The sequence below is a fragment of the Mesoplodon densirostris genome, chromosome 19, assembly GCF_025265405.1.
Source record: "Mesoplodon densirostris isolate mMesDen1 chromosome 19, mMesDen1 primary haplotype, whole genome shotgun sequence".
Classification (NCBI taxonomy): Eukaryota; Metazoa; Chordata; class Mammalia; order Artiodactyla; family Ziphiidae; genus Mesoplodon; species Mesoplodon densirostris.
Genome location: NC_082679.1, coordinates 51780187 through 51796181, shown reverse-complemented (window position 1 = coordinate 51796181; position 15995 = coordinate 51780187). Strand labels below are relative to the sequence as shown.

General features: G+C 44.5%; 1 protein-coding gene across 12 annotated transcripts in view; it reads right to left on the bottom strand.

Annotated features, from left to right (window-relative positions):
• The window catches only part of ZNF19 (zinc finger protein 19), a 47704-nt gene that overhangs the window by 18687 nt on the left and 13022 nt on the right, over positions 1-15995 (bottom strand). For 5 of the 12 annotated variants that reach the window (XR_009530701.1, XR_009530703.1, XR_009530700.1 and 2 more), the window contains 5 exons: positions 13816-13968; positions 11604-11668; positions 8574-8700; positions 7891-8004; positions 3208-4297 (listed from right to left, as the gene is read on the bottom strand). Coding sequence is in view for 1 of the 12 variants with exons in the window: in XM_060085579.1 (XP_059941562.1) it covers positions 3204-4297; positions 7891-8004; positions 8574-8700; positions 11604-11636 (1368 nt within the window). In the remaining 11 variants the exon portion in view is untranslated. The other 7 variants (XR_009530705.1, XM_060085579.1, XR_009530706.1 and 4 more) reach the window with 7 other exon arrangements.

The following is a 15995-nucleotide window of genomic DNA, read 5'->3' as shown; positions in this document are numbered from 1 at the left end:
AAAATTATACACAAGTTCTATTCATAATGGCTAAAAGCTTAAAGATATTAGGATGTTCTTCTGTAGATGAATGCGTAAGATTATTGGGGCACCTACATGTCAAGGGTAAGAGCATATGGACCCCCAAATATGCCTGTTTGATATAAGAATTATTTTTGGCTGATTAATTTTTTTAAAACTGCCAACATGGAACAATATAAACCCATTAGAAGTTGATTTTTATGAGGTCGTTACAGGGTGGGATCTGAACCAAGAACAAAGAAGGGTAGAGGAAAAATTATTTTTCCTCTCCTATATATGCAATGGAATACAATTTAGCAATAGAAAGAAACGAACCACAAGCCCAAGCAAAGACAGAGATGACTCTACATATATATTGCTAAGTGTGTCAACCAAAAAAAAATAACATAATGCAGGAGACAACAAACAGGAAAAGAATTTATTTGGGGTCTTAAGAATTGCTGTTTGGGAGACACAGATTCAGGTAACCCTGAAAGTGAAAGGCTCTTGCCTCATCCCAGGCAGAATTCAGAGATGAGACAGGGAGGTCAAGAAAGTAAAGTGAGGATTTATTTAAGCTACAGTACGCTCTTGGGGAGAGCGGGCAGGCTCAGGTGAGTTTTTTCAGCAAGCCGGTTACATGGGGTGTAATGTTCATTGGGGAGGGAGGGATTTGGGGGTCATATTCCCTGATTTTCACCCCAGCTCCACCTTCCCGGGAGGAGGAGGAATTTTTGTCCTTATTTAGCCTTGATCAGAAGTGTCACGGCTTCTGTGCATGATGGGTACTTCTTATCTGCAAGGCTAATTTTATTGTAATAAGAGCATAATGAGCAAAAGGTTACATTCGGACACCAGATTCCCGCCTTTTCCTACCTTTCTTTGCCTCCAGGACACTTATCCCAAAATGTATGGTTTCCTGCCAGTTTGGAGGTTCCAAGGACCCCACCCCACCCCCACCTTTTACAAGACGCATGGTTTCCTGCCATCTGGCCCATGCCCCCCTTTCTCTGCTCACATCTATCTACCTTCCTGCTTTAACAAAAGAATTTCTGGGGAAGAGAAAGAGGGGCTTTTAAAAACAAAAAAGCAATGAGGTTGATAAAAGTTGCCTGGCAATAAATGCAACTGACTCTGTTGCAAGTCTGAAGATATTTGTCCTTAAAGAATCGCCAGTTGTTAGAGGTAAAGTAAGTTGATAGATTTTCATGGATTATTTTAGTGTAGGAGTCCAATAAGTATATAGACTGTCAGGAGTTTCTGGCAGATGTTCTGGATGATTTCAACAGGTGCAAAACACCCCATGTAATATGGAAAATACAAGCAGACCAATTAACCATCCTGTGACCCTTTCTCTTTGCTAGTTCTCCTGTGTTCTGGGATTTCCCTCTCCTGGGACACAGAGAAAACAGGGACAGAGTTGTCTGGCAGCTCCCCTTAAATCTGACCCCACCCAGTGTCTTTATCTTCCCCAGACATGCCCCGCCCAATGAGGACACCATGCCAGAGGGAGTCTCAGGAATCAATGATCCTGATGTGGGCTTCCCTGGTGGCGCAGTAGGTATGAATCTGCCTGCCAATGCAGGAGACACGGGTTTGAGCCCTGGTCTGGGAAGATCCCACATGCTGTGGAGCAACTAAGCCCATGTGCCACAACTACTGAGCCTGCGCTCTAGAGCCTGCAAGCCACAACTACCGAAGCCCGAGTGCCACAACTACTGAAGCCCACACGCCTAGAGCCTGTGCTCCGCAACGAGAAGCCACTGCAGTAAGTTCATGCACCGCAATGAAGAGCAGCCCTCACTCACCGCAACTAAAGAAAGCCCACATGTAACAATGAAGACCCAATGCAGCCAAAAGTAAATAAAATTTAAAAAATGATCCTGATGTGTCAGGACTTACTTGATTACAAGGGACTAGACACGCTTACTCAAGTAAAATATTTTAAATGACAGAAATTAATCCTTACGAGACAAGTTGAAAACTGGGTTCAGAGGTGTGAGGTCCAAGGGCTCACATGCTTGTAGTGTGACCTGGTCCCTCTCTGACCATCAGCCTACTGAGTGCCTTGTGGTCCCATTCACAGGCACAGTTTCTCTCATTGCATCCAGCACCTCCAAGATGACACAAGCTCAAAGTCCATACTGGGAATGGTTTCTCCTTCAGTAGGCTTCCCTGAAAACTCATGGCTTGGAATGCCTTTGGCCTGGCTTGGATAACATTCTCATCCTTGCACTGATCACAGCAATCAGAGGATGGAAGGTGGGATCGGCCAGGTGGGTGGAATGTGGGGTCAGCGGGGGGATCGGCCAGGTGGGTGGAATGTGGGGTCAGCCCTCTGAAACTATTTGGACTGGAAGCAGGTAAGATGTAGCTCCCAAAGGAAAGCTGAGGTGCTGCACTTGGACATGAGGACAGATGCTGGCTCGGTGAAAGCAGCAGATTCCCTGTCACTGACCACCCACTGCACAGCACAGAATCTGGAGCACAAGGTAGAAAGGGATTCACTTAGGGTCAGGGGCTGCAGCCAGCCATCTAAGATGCAAGGTCCTTGCATCTCAGAGACTGGCCCAGAATAGCTCATGTGCCCTAGGAAGGCACACAGACCTCACTCTTGTTCCTGGGGATTCATGCCTGCCCCCCAGCCACATTAATCAACCACTGCCAAAGAACAAACGTTGCTCATTTTTCCAGTCTCCTCTCTCCACGACAAAGAGCAGACACCAAATGCTAAGGGTGGTAGAAAATTCTTGTTCAGTGAAGTACTGGGAGGTTCGAGGATTATTCAATACCACGGAATTCATAATTGGCAGGCTTTCCAAAGTCCACATGGGTGCACGTGGCTCTCCAATACCATTCAGCCACTGTGAAACTGTCCATTAGGAGGCCCAGCTGCTTAACGAGCATGAGTGATTAAGATCTTAATGAGTAGGAGTGTCAAAAGTTTGTTAACAACTGGAAGGCGAAAGGATTGCCAGGCCACAGTCTGCCATCTGGTTGTTGTGCCAGGGCCACACTCACCATTTACAAGGTTATTAATTCTTGCCAAGTCTGGGATTCTAACTGGACTATCTTGGGTTATCTCCTGACATCTGAACCAACAGCTATAGCTTGAGGGAAGGAATCTGCAGCTGAGCTGGGGCTGTGTCACAAATTCTACCCCTGAGTGGAAGACAGAATCCAAAAGGAAATTTAGTGTACTATTACCAGTAAAAGGGGGTAAAAAATTCTGGGAGGCCAAAACATCCAACATCCAGCACTGGCTTCTCTCCAGGGTGGGTATGATCTAGCTGGGAAGAAGTCCTAAAGGTTTTTTCATACTTGACATATTCACAGGGTTTCTCTCTAGTATGGACTCTTTGATGCTGAAGCAGATTTCTTTTGCTAGTAAAGACTATTCCACACTCATCACACACATAGGAAGTCTCCTGAATGTGGATTCTTAGATGCCTTTTTAACTGATCCTGAGCACTAAAGGCTTTTCCACAATCTACACAGTCAAAGGGTTTCACCTCACTGTGGACTCGCTGGTGCCGAGTTAGTTTTGTATGAAAATTGAAGGCTTGCCCACATATTTTACAAGAATAAGGCTTTTCCCCTGTGTGAATACGCTGATGCTGACTAAGATGAGAAGTCCGTCCGAAGCTTTTGCCACACTCATTACACTCATAAGGTTTCTCTCCAGTGTGGATTTTCTGATGTCGCAGCAGTGGTGAATTACCAACAAAAGCTTTTCCACACTCATTACACTCATAGGGTTTCTCCCCAGTGTGAATTCTCTGGTGTATGACAAACTCAGAACTACTGGTGAAACCATTTCCACACTCCTTGCAGAGATAGGGTCTGTCCCCACTGTGGATTCTCTGATGCCTGATCAGATTTGCATTATCATTAAAGGCTCTCCCACACTCTTCACACTGATAGGGTTTCTCTCCAGTGTGGATTCTCTGATGTCGAATTAATGAAGAATTGCCATTAAAGGCTTTTCCACACTCATTACACTCAAAGGGTTTCTCCCCAGTGTGGATTCTCTGGTGTCTAACATAGTAAGAAAAATAGCTGAAGCATTTTCCACATTCCTCACATCTGAAGGGTTTCCTATCATAGTGGATTCTTGGAACCTTTCCTCTAATATTTTTCACTGTAGGGATTTCCTGGTGCTTCTCCAGTTCACATGTTTCTAGGAAGCTGTTTCTCTTAAGAACATTCTTCTGTGGCCCATGTAACATCATCGTATCTCTTTCTTCAGAAACTCCCCATGTTGGTGTTAACTCACTGTCAGTGTTGATCCCGGCATCTGACAACAAACAGAAAACAAAAATGCCACCTGAGGATTATACTAGAAAACAAAAGAACACTGAAAATTATTGCCATCCCCCCTTATCTGCAGTTTCCCTTTCTGTAGTTTCTGTTTCCTTGTCAACCATGGTCTGAAAATATTAAATGGAAAATTCCAGAAATAACGATTCTTAAGTTTTAAATTGTGCACTGTTCTGAGTAGCATGATGAAAACTTGAGCCATCCCACTCTGATCAGATGTAAATCATCCCTCTGTATATGCTACCTGCCTATTACTAAGTAGCTGATTCAATTATCAGATTGACCATTGCAGTATTGCAGTGCTTGTGTTCAAGTAACCCCTATTTTACTTCATAATGGCCCCAAAGTGCAAGAGGAGTGATGCTGGCAATTTAGATATTCTCTTACTGTGCCTAATTTATAAATTAAACTTTATCATAGGTATGTATGTAAAAAAGACATGGCATATACACAGTCGGTCCTCTGTATCCACGAATGAAGAACCCGCAGTTACAGGAGGCCTACTGTATTATGCCATTTTATGTATGATACTTGAGCATCTGCAGATTTTGGTATCTACAGGGGTCCTGGAGCCAATCCCCGACAGATACCCAGGGACAACTACACAGGGTTCAGTATTATCCACAGTTTCAGGCACCCACTGGGGGTCTTAGAATGTATGCCCCACAGATAAGGGGGGACTACTGGATAGAGATTTTAGAGATTACTAAAACTCCCAGCATCAGCCTGCTATTGAGACAAGACTAATAAAATGAAAGTGCCAAATATTCAAAAGCAGAGAACAGTTGAGATGGAAAGTTGTTTATATATTTCAGATACTAGTCTCTGTCAGATATTATGCCAGAAATTGCAGCGGATCTTCTATTCCCTTCCACCAGTCAGACTACCTTCCTTTTTTTCCCATCTGCAACCCATTCTTATCTGTTGAACTCAGAACAAATGGCCCTGCCACTGAAGGAGCATCACCTGAGCTTCTAAATTGAAATTACTCTAACCTCTCCTCCAGCTATGCTTCACAGCCCACTGCCTATATATCAACAACAGCACTTGACACACATTTTGCAGCTCTAAACATCTGTCTCCATAACTTGTATCCTCCAGAGCTTCTAAAACAAAGCTTGGCACATGGCAAGTGCTCAAAAACTGCTCCTGAATAAATCTATCCCATCCAAGGAAGGAGGGCCTCTGAGACAGGCAACGATGAAACTCAGAAAGGAGCAATGGACACAAAAATTAACTCAAAATGGATTAAAGACTTGAACATAAGTAAGACCTGAAACCATAAAACTCCTAGAAGAAAACACAGGCAGTAACCTCCTGACATGGGTCTAGGAGATGATTTTTTTTTTTTTTTTTTTTTTGTGGTACACGGGCCTCTCACTGTTGTGGCCTCTCCCGTTGCGGAGCACAGGCTCCGCACGCGCAGGCTCAGCGGCCATGGCTCACGGGCCCAGCCGCTCCGCGGCATGTGGGATCTTCCCGGACCGGGGCACGAACCCGTATACTCCGCATGGCAGGCAGACTCTCAACCACTGCGCCACCAGGGAAGCCCTAGGAGATGATTTTTTGAACCTGACAGAAAAAGCAAAAGCAACAAAAGGAAAAATAAACAAGTGGGACTACATTTAACTAAAAAGCTTCTGCACAGCAAAGGAAACCAACAAACTGAAAAGGCAACCTATGAACAGGAGAAAATATTTGCAAACCATATATCTGATAAGGGGTTAATACCCAAAATATATAAAGAAGTCATAAAACTCAACAGCAAAAAACCCCCAAACAATTCAATTAAAAACTAAGAAGAGGCGTCCCTGGTGGCGCAGTGGTTGAGAGTCCACCTGCCGATGCAGGGGACACGGGTTCGTGCCCCGGTCTAGGAACATCCCACATGCCGCAGAGCAGCTAGGCCCGTGAGCCATGGCCGCTGAGCCTGTGCGTCCGGAGCCTGCGCTCCGCAACGGGAGAGGCCACAACAGTGAGAGGCCCGTGTACCGCAAAAAAAAAAAAAAACCCCAAAAAACCAAAAATAAGAAGATCTGAACAGACATTTTTCCAAAGAAGACAGACAGCCAACAGGCATGTGAAAAGATGCTCAACATCACTAATCATCAGGGAAATGCAAATCAAAACCACAATGAGATATCACCTCACACTGATTAGAATGGCTATTATCAAAAAGACAAGAAATAAGGTGTTGGCAAGGATGCGGAGAAAAGGGAACCCCTGTGCAATGTTGATGGGCATGTAAATTGGTACACCCACCATGGAAAACAGTATGGAGGTTCCTCAAAAAATTAAAAAGAGGGGCTTCCCTGGTGGCGCAGTGGTTGAGAATCTGCCTGCCAATGCAGGGGACACGGGTTCGAGCCCTGGTCTGGGAGGATCCCACATGCCGCGGAGCAACGAGGCCCGTGAGCCACAACTACTGAGCCTGCGCATCTGGAGCTTGTGCTCCGCAACAAGAGAGGCCGCGGCAGTGAGGGGCCCGTGCACCACGATGAAGAGTGGCCCCCGCTGGCCGCAACTGGAGAAAGCCCTCGCACAGAAACGAAGACCCAATACAGCAAAAATAAAGAAAGAAAGAAAGAAGCTTTCAAAAAAAAAAATTAAAAAGAGAACTACCATGTGATCCAGGAATTCCAAAGAGAATGAAAACACTTGGTATTTAACCAAAGAATATGAAAACTAACTAGAAAAGATATATATACACCTCTATGTTCATTGCAGCATTATTTATAATAGCCAAGATACCGAAGCAAGCTAAGTGTCCACTGATGGCTGAATGGATAAAGAAAATGTGATTGATACATACATACACACACACACAGAAGAATGTTAATTCAGCCATAAAAAAAGAAGGAAATCTTGCCATTTGTGACAACATCGATGGACCTCGAGAGCATTACACTAAGTGAAATAAGTCAGACAAAGAAAAACAAATACAGTATAATCTCACTTATATCTAAGATCTAAAAAAAAGAAACCACACACACAAAAACAAATAAACCAAGCTCACAGTTACAGAAAACAGGTTGGTGGTTGCTAGAGGCAGGGGTAGGGAGTGAGAGACACAGGTGAAGGTACAAACTTCCAGTTATAAAATGAGTCGTGGGAGTGTAATGTACAGCATGGTGACTAGAGTTAACAATACTGTACTGCATATTGGAAGGTTGCTGAGAGTAAATCAAAAGTTCTCACTGGAAGAAAAAAAAATTTGTAATTATGTAAGGGGACAGTCGTTAACTAGACTTCTTGTGGTGATCATTAACGCAACGTATACAACTATCAAATCATTATTTGTATACCTGAAACTAATTTGTTATGTCAATTACACTTCAATAAAAAACATTTTTTTAACTAAAAAAGAAGAAAGGAGCAATAGATTCGAGAATTATGAGATGTGTTAATGGAAATATGTTAGGAAGAATTAAGATTGGTGGAAATGGTTTCATAGTTTACCTATTTTGAGAAATCATCTGTTTTATTTAAATCCTTCCCAGCATGGTTCATTTTAAAATATACTGCTCTGTAAAGCTCTGTAGCTGCTGTTCCTAAACCTGCCTCACTTACTTTTACAGATGTCTTTGGTCCCCCATGCAGGGGGATCATCCCGTGTCTCCAGGCCCCAAGGCAAATTCCCTCTCTCCAGAAGTAAGACCAATGCACGTTTGGAAACTGGGTATCCTGAAAAGGGGTAGAAAATGGCACCTTTCAGTCCTGTGTCTGCTGTGTCAAAAGAAGGAAAAGCTCAGGAGTCTCAGTGAGAATAAAATAGATCCACAGAATAGGGCTCAGGACTGGGGAAAGCCAAGATTTTTGCTCAAGTGGAAACAGCATTTGTGACCTCTTCCTAAAACAACACGTAAGAGTACGTAAGTTAGTGATTCTGCAGGACATATGCAAACACAGGGAAGGGGTCATACCTTTCCCTAGACTACGGGGAGACAGCAACAAGCTGAGAACTTATTTGGCAACGGATGCTACTTATTCCTTACTGTGCAGAGCCCCTGGGAGGACAGATCATACTCTTACCAGGCGACAGCAATTCCCTACATTGAGACCAAACTGACCCAAGACTTGTCCCTACCCAGCAAGCTCTCAAGTGGGTCATTTGGTCTCAGTCCCAGAACCATCAGTGAAGGATATAAGAGATGACTCCTCCTTTTCCACACCACACCTCCGGCTGATAAGGAGGAAAAAAGGAAGGAAATGGGAAAGCATAGATCTGAGTCCCAGGAGAAAAGTGGCCTTACCCAGAGACGTCAAGTTCCCATAAATCTCCAGCATCACACTTCTGTACAGGGCCCTCTGTGCAGGAGAAAGTCCAGCCCATTCTGTCTGGGTGAAGTATACAGCCACGTCCTCAAAGGTCACCACCTCCTAAAACAAGAGGTTCCTGCTGCCCCAGAGCCAGTTCTCTGGCTCAGGGCCAGAGTGTGGGGTCCCAGGGACAGTATGAGGGAAGGGTCTTATTAAGGATGAGTCATGAGAAAATGTGAAAGAACTGAGTGTTAAATGACTATTGCTACAACCAAAAATCTGGAACTTCTCTCACTACCAGAAGGGTTTCCATTTGAACACAAAATTTAGTGTCATAAAACACGACACGTTTTGAAAACCCTGGAAAGTCTCCCATTAATTAATATTCCTAGAGCAAAATCTCTTTGATTTTATAAAACTTTGTCTTTTATTGTTGCAACTACAAGGAAACAATTAGCTTCAGTCTCTCCAGACACCACTCAGAGGTGGCATCTCAGGACTGACCTGTTCCCCCTTCACTGCCCCAAGTGCCCAGTCAATCCATCTGTTCCCCACACGCGCTCATTCTACCCTAAACCTCAAGTCCACATGACAGGAACAGAGTCACATTTTGCCTTAATGATTGGTTTCATCCAACCCTCATCTGTTGCTTGAAGAAGGGGTTGTACAGCCTGTGTTCAAGCATGTCCAGTAGAGAGAGCTCAGTGCTGCCGGGGGCAGTCTATTCTGCTTCCTGATGCGTTTTCCTGGGAGAAGATGCTTCTGGAATCAAATTGCTGCTGGGTAGTTCTTTTAACTGCTTTTCTTTATACCTCAAAGACAATCTGTAATTGTTTCTGCCAACTAAGGCTCATGCTTTTTTAATAGTCACCCCTTCCCTTCCCTGATGGTCCCAACTCTACCTTCCCAGAGAGCTCAGGATCTGGTTTATAAAACTCTTATTCATTCCCCAGACTTTGGTATCAAACCGGGTTACCTGAATGCGCAGTGAATGTCCTGCCACCTTCCAACACCTCAACGATTCTGCAGATCTCCCCAGCACTGCCTCAGACTCCCTGGGGGACCTAACACATCTGACCCATCTAACACCAAACGCATCCCCCTTTCCTGCCCCCTGCCAAACTGACTCTATTTTCAATTCACATAACTAACTGGCACAGTGAGCGACAGTGTTGTTTCTCATTTAACAGTGCGAATTCCATCCCAGTCTCCTAAGTTAGAAAACTGAAATTCATACTAGACTAACGTGCCCTAGTCACTACTCATTTCCGATAAATAGTCAGTAATCAAATCCTGCCAAATTTATATTGTCTATATGTTTCTGGAATCTGACTCCTCTTCACTATGGTACAATCAGTACAGTAGTATGGGCTGGGGATACTTAACTCCAATTCCAGGCCTGTCCTGTTCTGAATCCATCCTCAGCCAGCCATACAATCAACAACTTAAAATGACAAACTGACTCAGTCAACTGAAGGACTTCCTTGAATGAGTCACCACTAACTACAACAGTGGTTCTCCCAGTGTGGTTCCCCAGAGCAGCAGCAGGATCACCTAGGAACTTGTTGCAAAGGCAAATTCACAGGCCCCATCCAAAAGCAATTTGTGCTTCCGTAAGCCCTCCAGGTGATTCTGACGCACACCAAAGTCTGAGAACCCTGGACTACAGGATAAAATCCGAGCTCAGGAAACCAAGCTCTATCAGGTAACAGTTGGTGATGGGAAAGCACAAGACTGTACACAGAGAAACTAGCTGGGAAACTCTGCAAACAAAAGCCCAGAGAAGGAATGACAAACCCTGAATGAGGGCAATATAAAAGACGGGACAAGTGGAAGAGATAGTAGGCAGAAGCAATGAGACTTGGTAACTCTCTGAAAATGGTATCAAGGGGGAAGAGAGTCAACAATTACTCAGCAATCTAGAAACTGAGTGGTCAGGATTGCGACACGGTGATACCAGTAACTCACTAACAACTTACAGAAGATCAGAAGAGGACGGGAGCAACAAGAAAGATAATGTCTTGGTGAGATAGTAGGCAGAGGACCTGCCAGATACCAGAAATCCAGGACTGGGGCTTAGGATACAGTTCATAGATGATAAGTTACTGGATAAATAAGTCCCAGGAAGAAGGTAATGGTTAAGGAACACCCAGCAACTCATCAGTCTCAAAAAGTAAAATCAACTCAAGAAATCAATTTCCCTGTCCCACAAATGTAAGGTACTTAATGTTCACCTCACAGATGACGTTAAGGTGCAAAGAGGTTAAGTGACTGGCTCAAGGCCACAAAGCCACTGAGGCTTTATGGGATCCCTCACTTCAGGTGTTCTGTCCTAGTGCAGATTTTTCCTATTATAGCCCCCTGCCTTGATTAGCCAACACCACTGACCTCAAGGAAAGCATATTTTCCCTGATTCTGAAGCCAACTTCTTCTTTTTTTTTCAGCGGCCATGGCTCACGGGCCAAGCTGCTCCGCAGCAGGTGGGATCTTCCCGGCCCGGGGCACGAACCCATGTCCCCTGCATTGGCAGGTGGACTCTCAACCACTGCGCCACCAGGGAAGCCCTCAACTTCTTTAATAAATGGGACAAGCCCGCTTGTTCTTGTCTTCTTCCTGCCATCGCTCTGCCCCTACTTCCCAAGAACCTTGTGACCTCGCTAATCTCGATGACTCTTACTGTGTAATCAATACCTACAGCACCAGCCTGGGTCCTTCATTCTCACAGGTCCCTCTGTAGGAGGAACCACTGAACCTGGGAACCATCTAGCTCAACAGAGATCCTCAGAGTGCAGGAGCCTAGGCTTCTGCTGCCCAGGACACTCTCTCCAGCCATCACTTGCTGGGCTTCTGGCTGTTCAATCCCTCATCATCAGCTTTCCCTGGCATCCAGTCCTACTGAAGAGAATCAACAAGGGTCTTCCTACTGCTTTGGCTCTAAGACTTTTGCCAGAATCATCTCTCTCATCCCCCATTTCCTTCAAATCAGATCTCTCCAAGGCTGACCTGAGGGAATCACAGCTCACCTGGTGCCAGGCTCTCAGGGGCATGACAGCCATCACCTGGGTTTCCTCTCAATGAAGGGCAGGGGCTGAGGGAAGAAGCAAAGAGAAACAAGAGTGAGCCCAACCCACACAAAGGCTCTCCTTTAAAACAACAAACTTGCCGGTAACAGTAGCAATCATTTACTAAATGCCACTTGGTAAGCGGTGTATGAATATTTCCTCTTTTAATCCACAGTATGCCATGAAGTTTGAATTCTGAGGAAACTGAGAATTTGAAAGGTAAGTAACTTGCCCTCAGCACCATAGGCTGTACTTATCAACATCATGCAATGCTGCCTGTCCTAAGACATGAGTACAGGGGAACATGAATACACAAAGAGCAAAACAAGCAAAAGACACCAGAAAACTCAAAGCAAACCCTAACAAGAGGAAATCCAGACCTTCATTTTTAAAAATAAGTTTACTGAGAAACATAAAAGGTAAAAAAAAAAAAACAGAAATATGTTTTTGGAGGAGAAATACATATTCTCTCATTCAATCTCCACAATAATCCTTTGAACCTTTTCTTTTTTCCAAATAAGAAAACAAGTCTAAGACAATAATTTTCTCTACCAAGGTCAGTCACCCAGTGGATGGATGAACTTGAATCCCAAACCAGATAAGTCAGATTCCAGAGGCCAAGCTTTTAATAACTACATCCAAGTGCTTCCAATAGTAATCCCAACAGGATATTTCTTTTTTAGAACTTGATAAAGTGATTCTAAGGTTAATATGGAAAAATAGGTAAAAGTAGCCCCCCCAAAATCAAAGAATCTTAGAGTAAGGTTTCCTTTTCTTGGACCTTGGGGCAGGCATCTTTTATGATCATCAGCCCACTCTACACCCAGTGATAACCAGAAACAAATTAGCAAAGGACCCTGAAGAGGCCACACAACATGCCAAAAGGTCTGGGTTATTACTTTAATTATATCATCCCCTACAGACACTTTGTATTCTTGTTAACCAGTCATATTCTACCAAAAAGCCAGCATCTTCCGAAACTCATTGCATGCTGCGATTTCCTGCTAGCCTCATCTTGTGCCACCCTCCTGCTTTCTATTAGTTTAGCCATACTGGTCTTCTTTCAGTTTCTCTACTATGCTAATTCAGGATCTTTGTACCTACTGTTCCTCTGCATGAACCACTCTTCTCCAACCTTAGAACCTTTGGAACTGACGGTCTCTGTGTGCAATACTCTCCAGCAGCCTGACCTCTCTTCATCTAGGTAACTGCCTGCTCACCCTTCAGATCACCACCTGTCTCCACAGATCAGGTCGGGGGCCCTGGGTTACACACTCCACTAGCACTGTATTCCCTTTCTTGTATACCACCTCTCCCAGTTTGAGATAATACACTGATGTATGTTTTCTTCATCCCACAAACATTTATCACATATTTATTTCATTCCAGGCCAAGCATGAGACACAGGAGATAACAGTGGAGAGAGAAAGGTTTGATCTCTTCCATCACGAAGCTTAGACTAAAGAAATCAAAGATTCTCGTAGTTAGCTTTAAGACCACAATCGTGATTAGTGCCAGGGAGAAGTTAACCTAGATGGGGAGGCTTAAGAATAGGAATTAACTAGGTTGAAAGAAAAATCTTTCCGAAAAGTAACAGCATGTGCAAAAACATGTTCCCGAAATGAAAGTCCAAGAAGACTGTAGCAGAGCCAAGGGAAGTGTGCTGAACACCAAGGTGAAGAAGTTGCAAGAGGCCAAGTCCCGCATGGCCTCTGCACGTCAAGGACTTCGTCTTCATCCTAAAAGCAACACACCGCAACTACAGGGTTCGGCGCAGGTGGAGTGAAACGATCGCACTGGATTAACAGGGGGCTTTCCATTAAACTGAAAGTTCCCTGGGGGGAGGGGCCCACGGCCGTCTCATTCGCAGCTACATCCTGGGAACCTACAAGAGCAGCTGGCATTTAGCTGCTCAGTAAGTAGTTGTTGGCCCAGGGAGCAGGGGAAGCTGCGGCTATGGCGGGTCAAAGGGCGTCTCCTTTCCATACCCAGCCTCCATTTCCTAAGGCGGCCGCAGCGGGCTGGGAAAAAGGCGCCAGGGCGGGCTGGACTGCCTGGCGGGCGCCCTCGCTCCCCGGATCCGGTGGCGCCGCCCGACTCCCTCCACCTCGGCATCAGGGACCAAGGGGACAGCCTCCCCCAGGGGAGTGAAGAGCGTGGCCCCAACACTCACCTCAGGAAAGGCGCAATGTACGGCGTAACCGGAAGTGCGTCACTATGTCGGCTGCGACGCCCAAGCTTCACGAGCTTCCTCTCTAGGAAGCCAGAACGCACCTCTCTGTGGACTCTGGCTTTCCTCCCCTGGCGCACGTTTTTAACCACGGACCTAGAATAGAAAAAGCTTATCCTTAAGCTAACCTCTAGCTGAAACTTAGCATTTCCTTCAATTATATGTTGGCAAAAACCACGGTAGTATCAGCAGTGCCTTGCGACTTTGTCAGCAATAGAAATCATAGATGTTTTCATATCACATTGCAATTGATGAAGTTATAGTGGAACTTAAGTATCATGCACGGTGATTTTTGCCTTGGCTGACAAAAAAAGTAAAGTTAACCTAATGTTTTGTTGCAGTACCTATACTGACTATATTTGATGTGATTATCTCCTTGCTGCTGAAAACATACTTAATGGTGAGAGAACGCCTTCCCTGTAAAGTTGGCAACAAGGCAGCTATGTCTGCTCTTCCCACTACTATTCAACATCCTCCTGGGAGTCCCAGCAAGTGCAAGAAGGCCAGAAAAAGAAATAAAAGGCATAGAGATTGGAAATAAAGAAATAAAACTGTTACTATTTGCAGAGGACATGAAAAAATCCCAAAGAATCTACAGAACTTCTAGAACTAACAAGTGAGTTTAGCAAGGTTGAAACAGGAGGGAAGGGGGCAGGGCACAACCTTCAAAGGAATGACAGCCGTTGAGGATACGACATAAACTGATTAGAACCAACTAGGTCCGGACTTCCCTGACCGGCCAGTGGTTGAGACTCTATGCCCCCACTGTAGGGGGCACGGGTTCGACCCCTAGTGGGGGAGCTAAGATTCCGCATGCCTCACAGAGTGGGAAGGAAGAAAAAAAAAAAAACTCCAACTAGGTCCAAGATAGCAGAAGATTCAGCTTCCCGTAAACCTTGAGTCTCATTATACGCTCATTGTAACACACTGCCATATGCTAATGACACACCCGCAGGTGCCATGACAGTTCCAAGGCTAACCCTAAAAGGCCAAAAAGTGGGCAGTGGCCCAACTCCTGGAAATCCCCATCCCCTTCTCCAAGATAGTTGAAATAATCCTCCCAGTCATTAGCCTATGAAATTACCCAGCCCATAAAAACTAACCACCCCATATTTCAGGGCCTCTCGCCTGCTGAGATGGCCCGTACTCTCTCTGTGGAGTGTGTATTTCTCTCAATAAATCTACTTCGCCTCTCGCTGAATTCCTTCTGCGCAGAGACGTAAAGAACCTAAACTTCAGTAGGTCCTGAGACCAGGTATGTGATTTTTATTAAAAGACAGTGGGTCAAGTCCCAAACTGAGTTGTGTGGCTTCACGGTCACAGAGTTAAAGTATTAAGGTGCAAAAAAGATCAATTGTTGGAAACCAAACTTTCCAGCAATAAAATTTCCTGCAACCTTAATAAATTTTTAAAAATAGTACCATTTACAACAGCATAAAAAACATGAAATACTTAATGCCTAACAAGATATGTACAAGATATGCATGCTGAAACTATAAAATAATCACAAAAGAGATGCATGTATACCTAATAAATTGAGATACTGTGTTCATTGATTGAAAAACTCAATATTATTAAGATCTCAGTTATCCCCCAAATTGCTCTATATATTCAAAGCAAGCCAATCAAAATCCCAGCAAGACCTTTGTAGAAATCAATCAGCTGATTAAATTGCATGTCAATCATTTAACAGAGCTGAAAAAAAGCAGTGGAGAAAGGAGGGATTTTTCAATAAATTATGCTGGAACACTTGGATATCCCAATAGAAAAATAAGATTCTTACTTCACACCATCACTAAAATAAATTCCAGGTGGACGAAAAATCTAATTGCAACAAATCTACATCTTTGATGAGAAAGTATGGGCAGTATGATTTCTACAGATGTTAATCCTGTCTGCCCACACATCTGATGCCTGAACCATGTAATGGATACCTCAACATGGGGCTGCTCAAGCTACAGTCCAGCATCCCCGGCAGATGGACATGGTGTCTTCAGAGGCATCTCGCGTGGCCTCCCTGTACATGTTTGTACTCACTTGCCACCAACCCTGCCATAATGCCCAGTGGCACTGATTACCTCTTCATGTCCTGTGTTGTCTCCTATGACTGCCCCTCCTGCCCT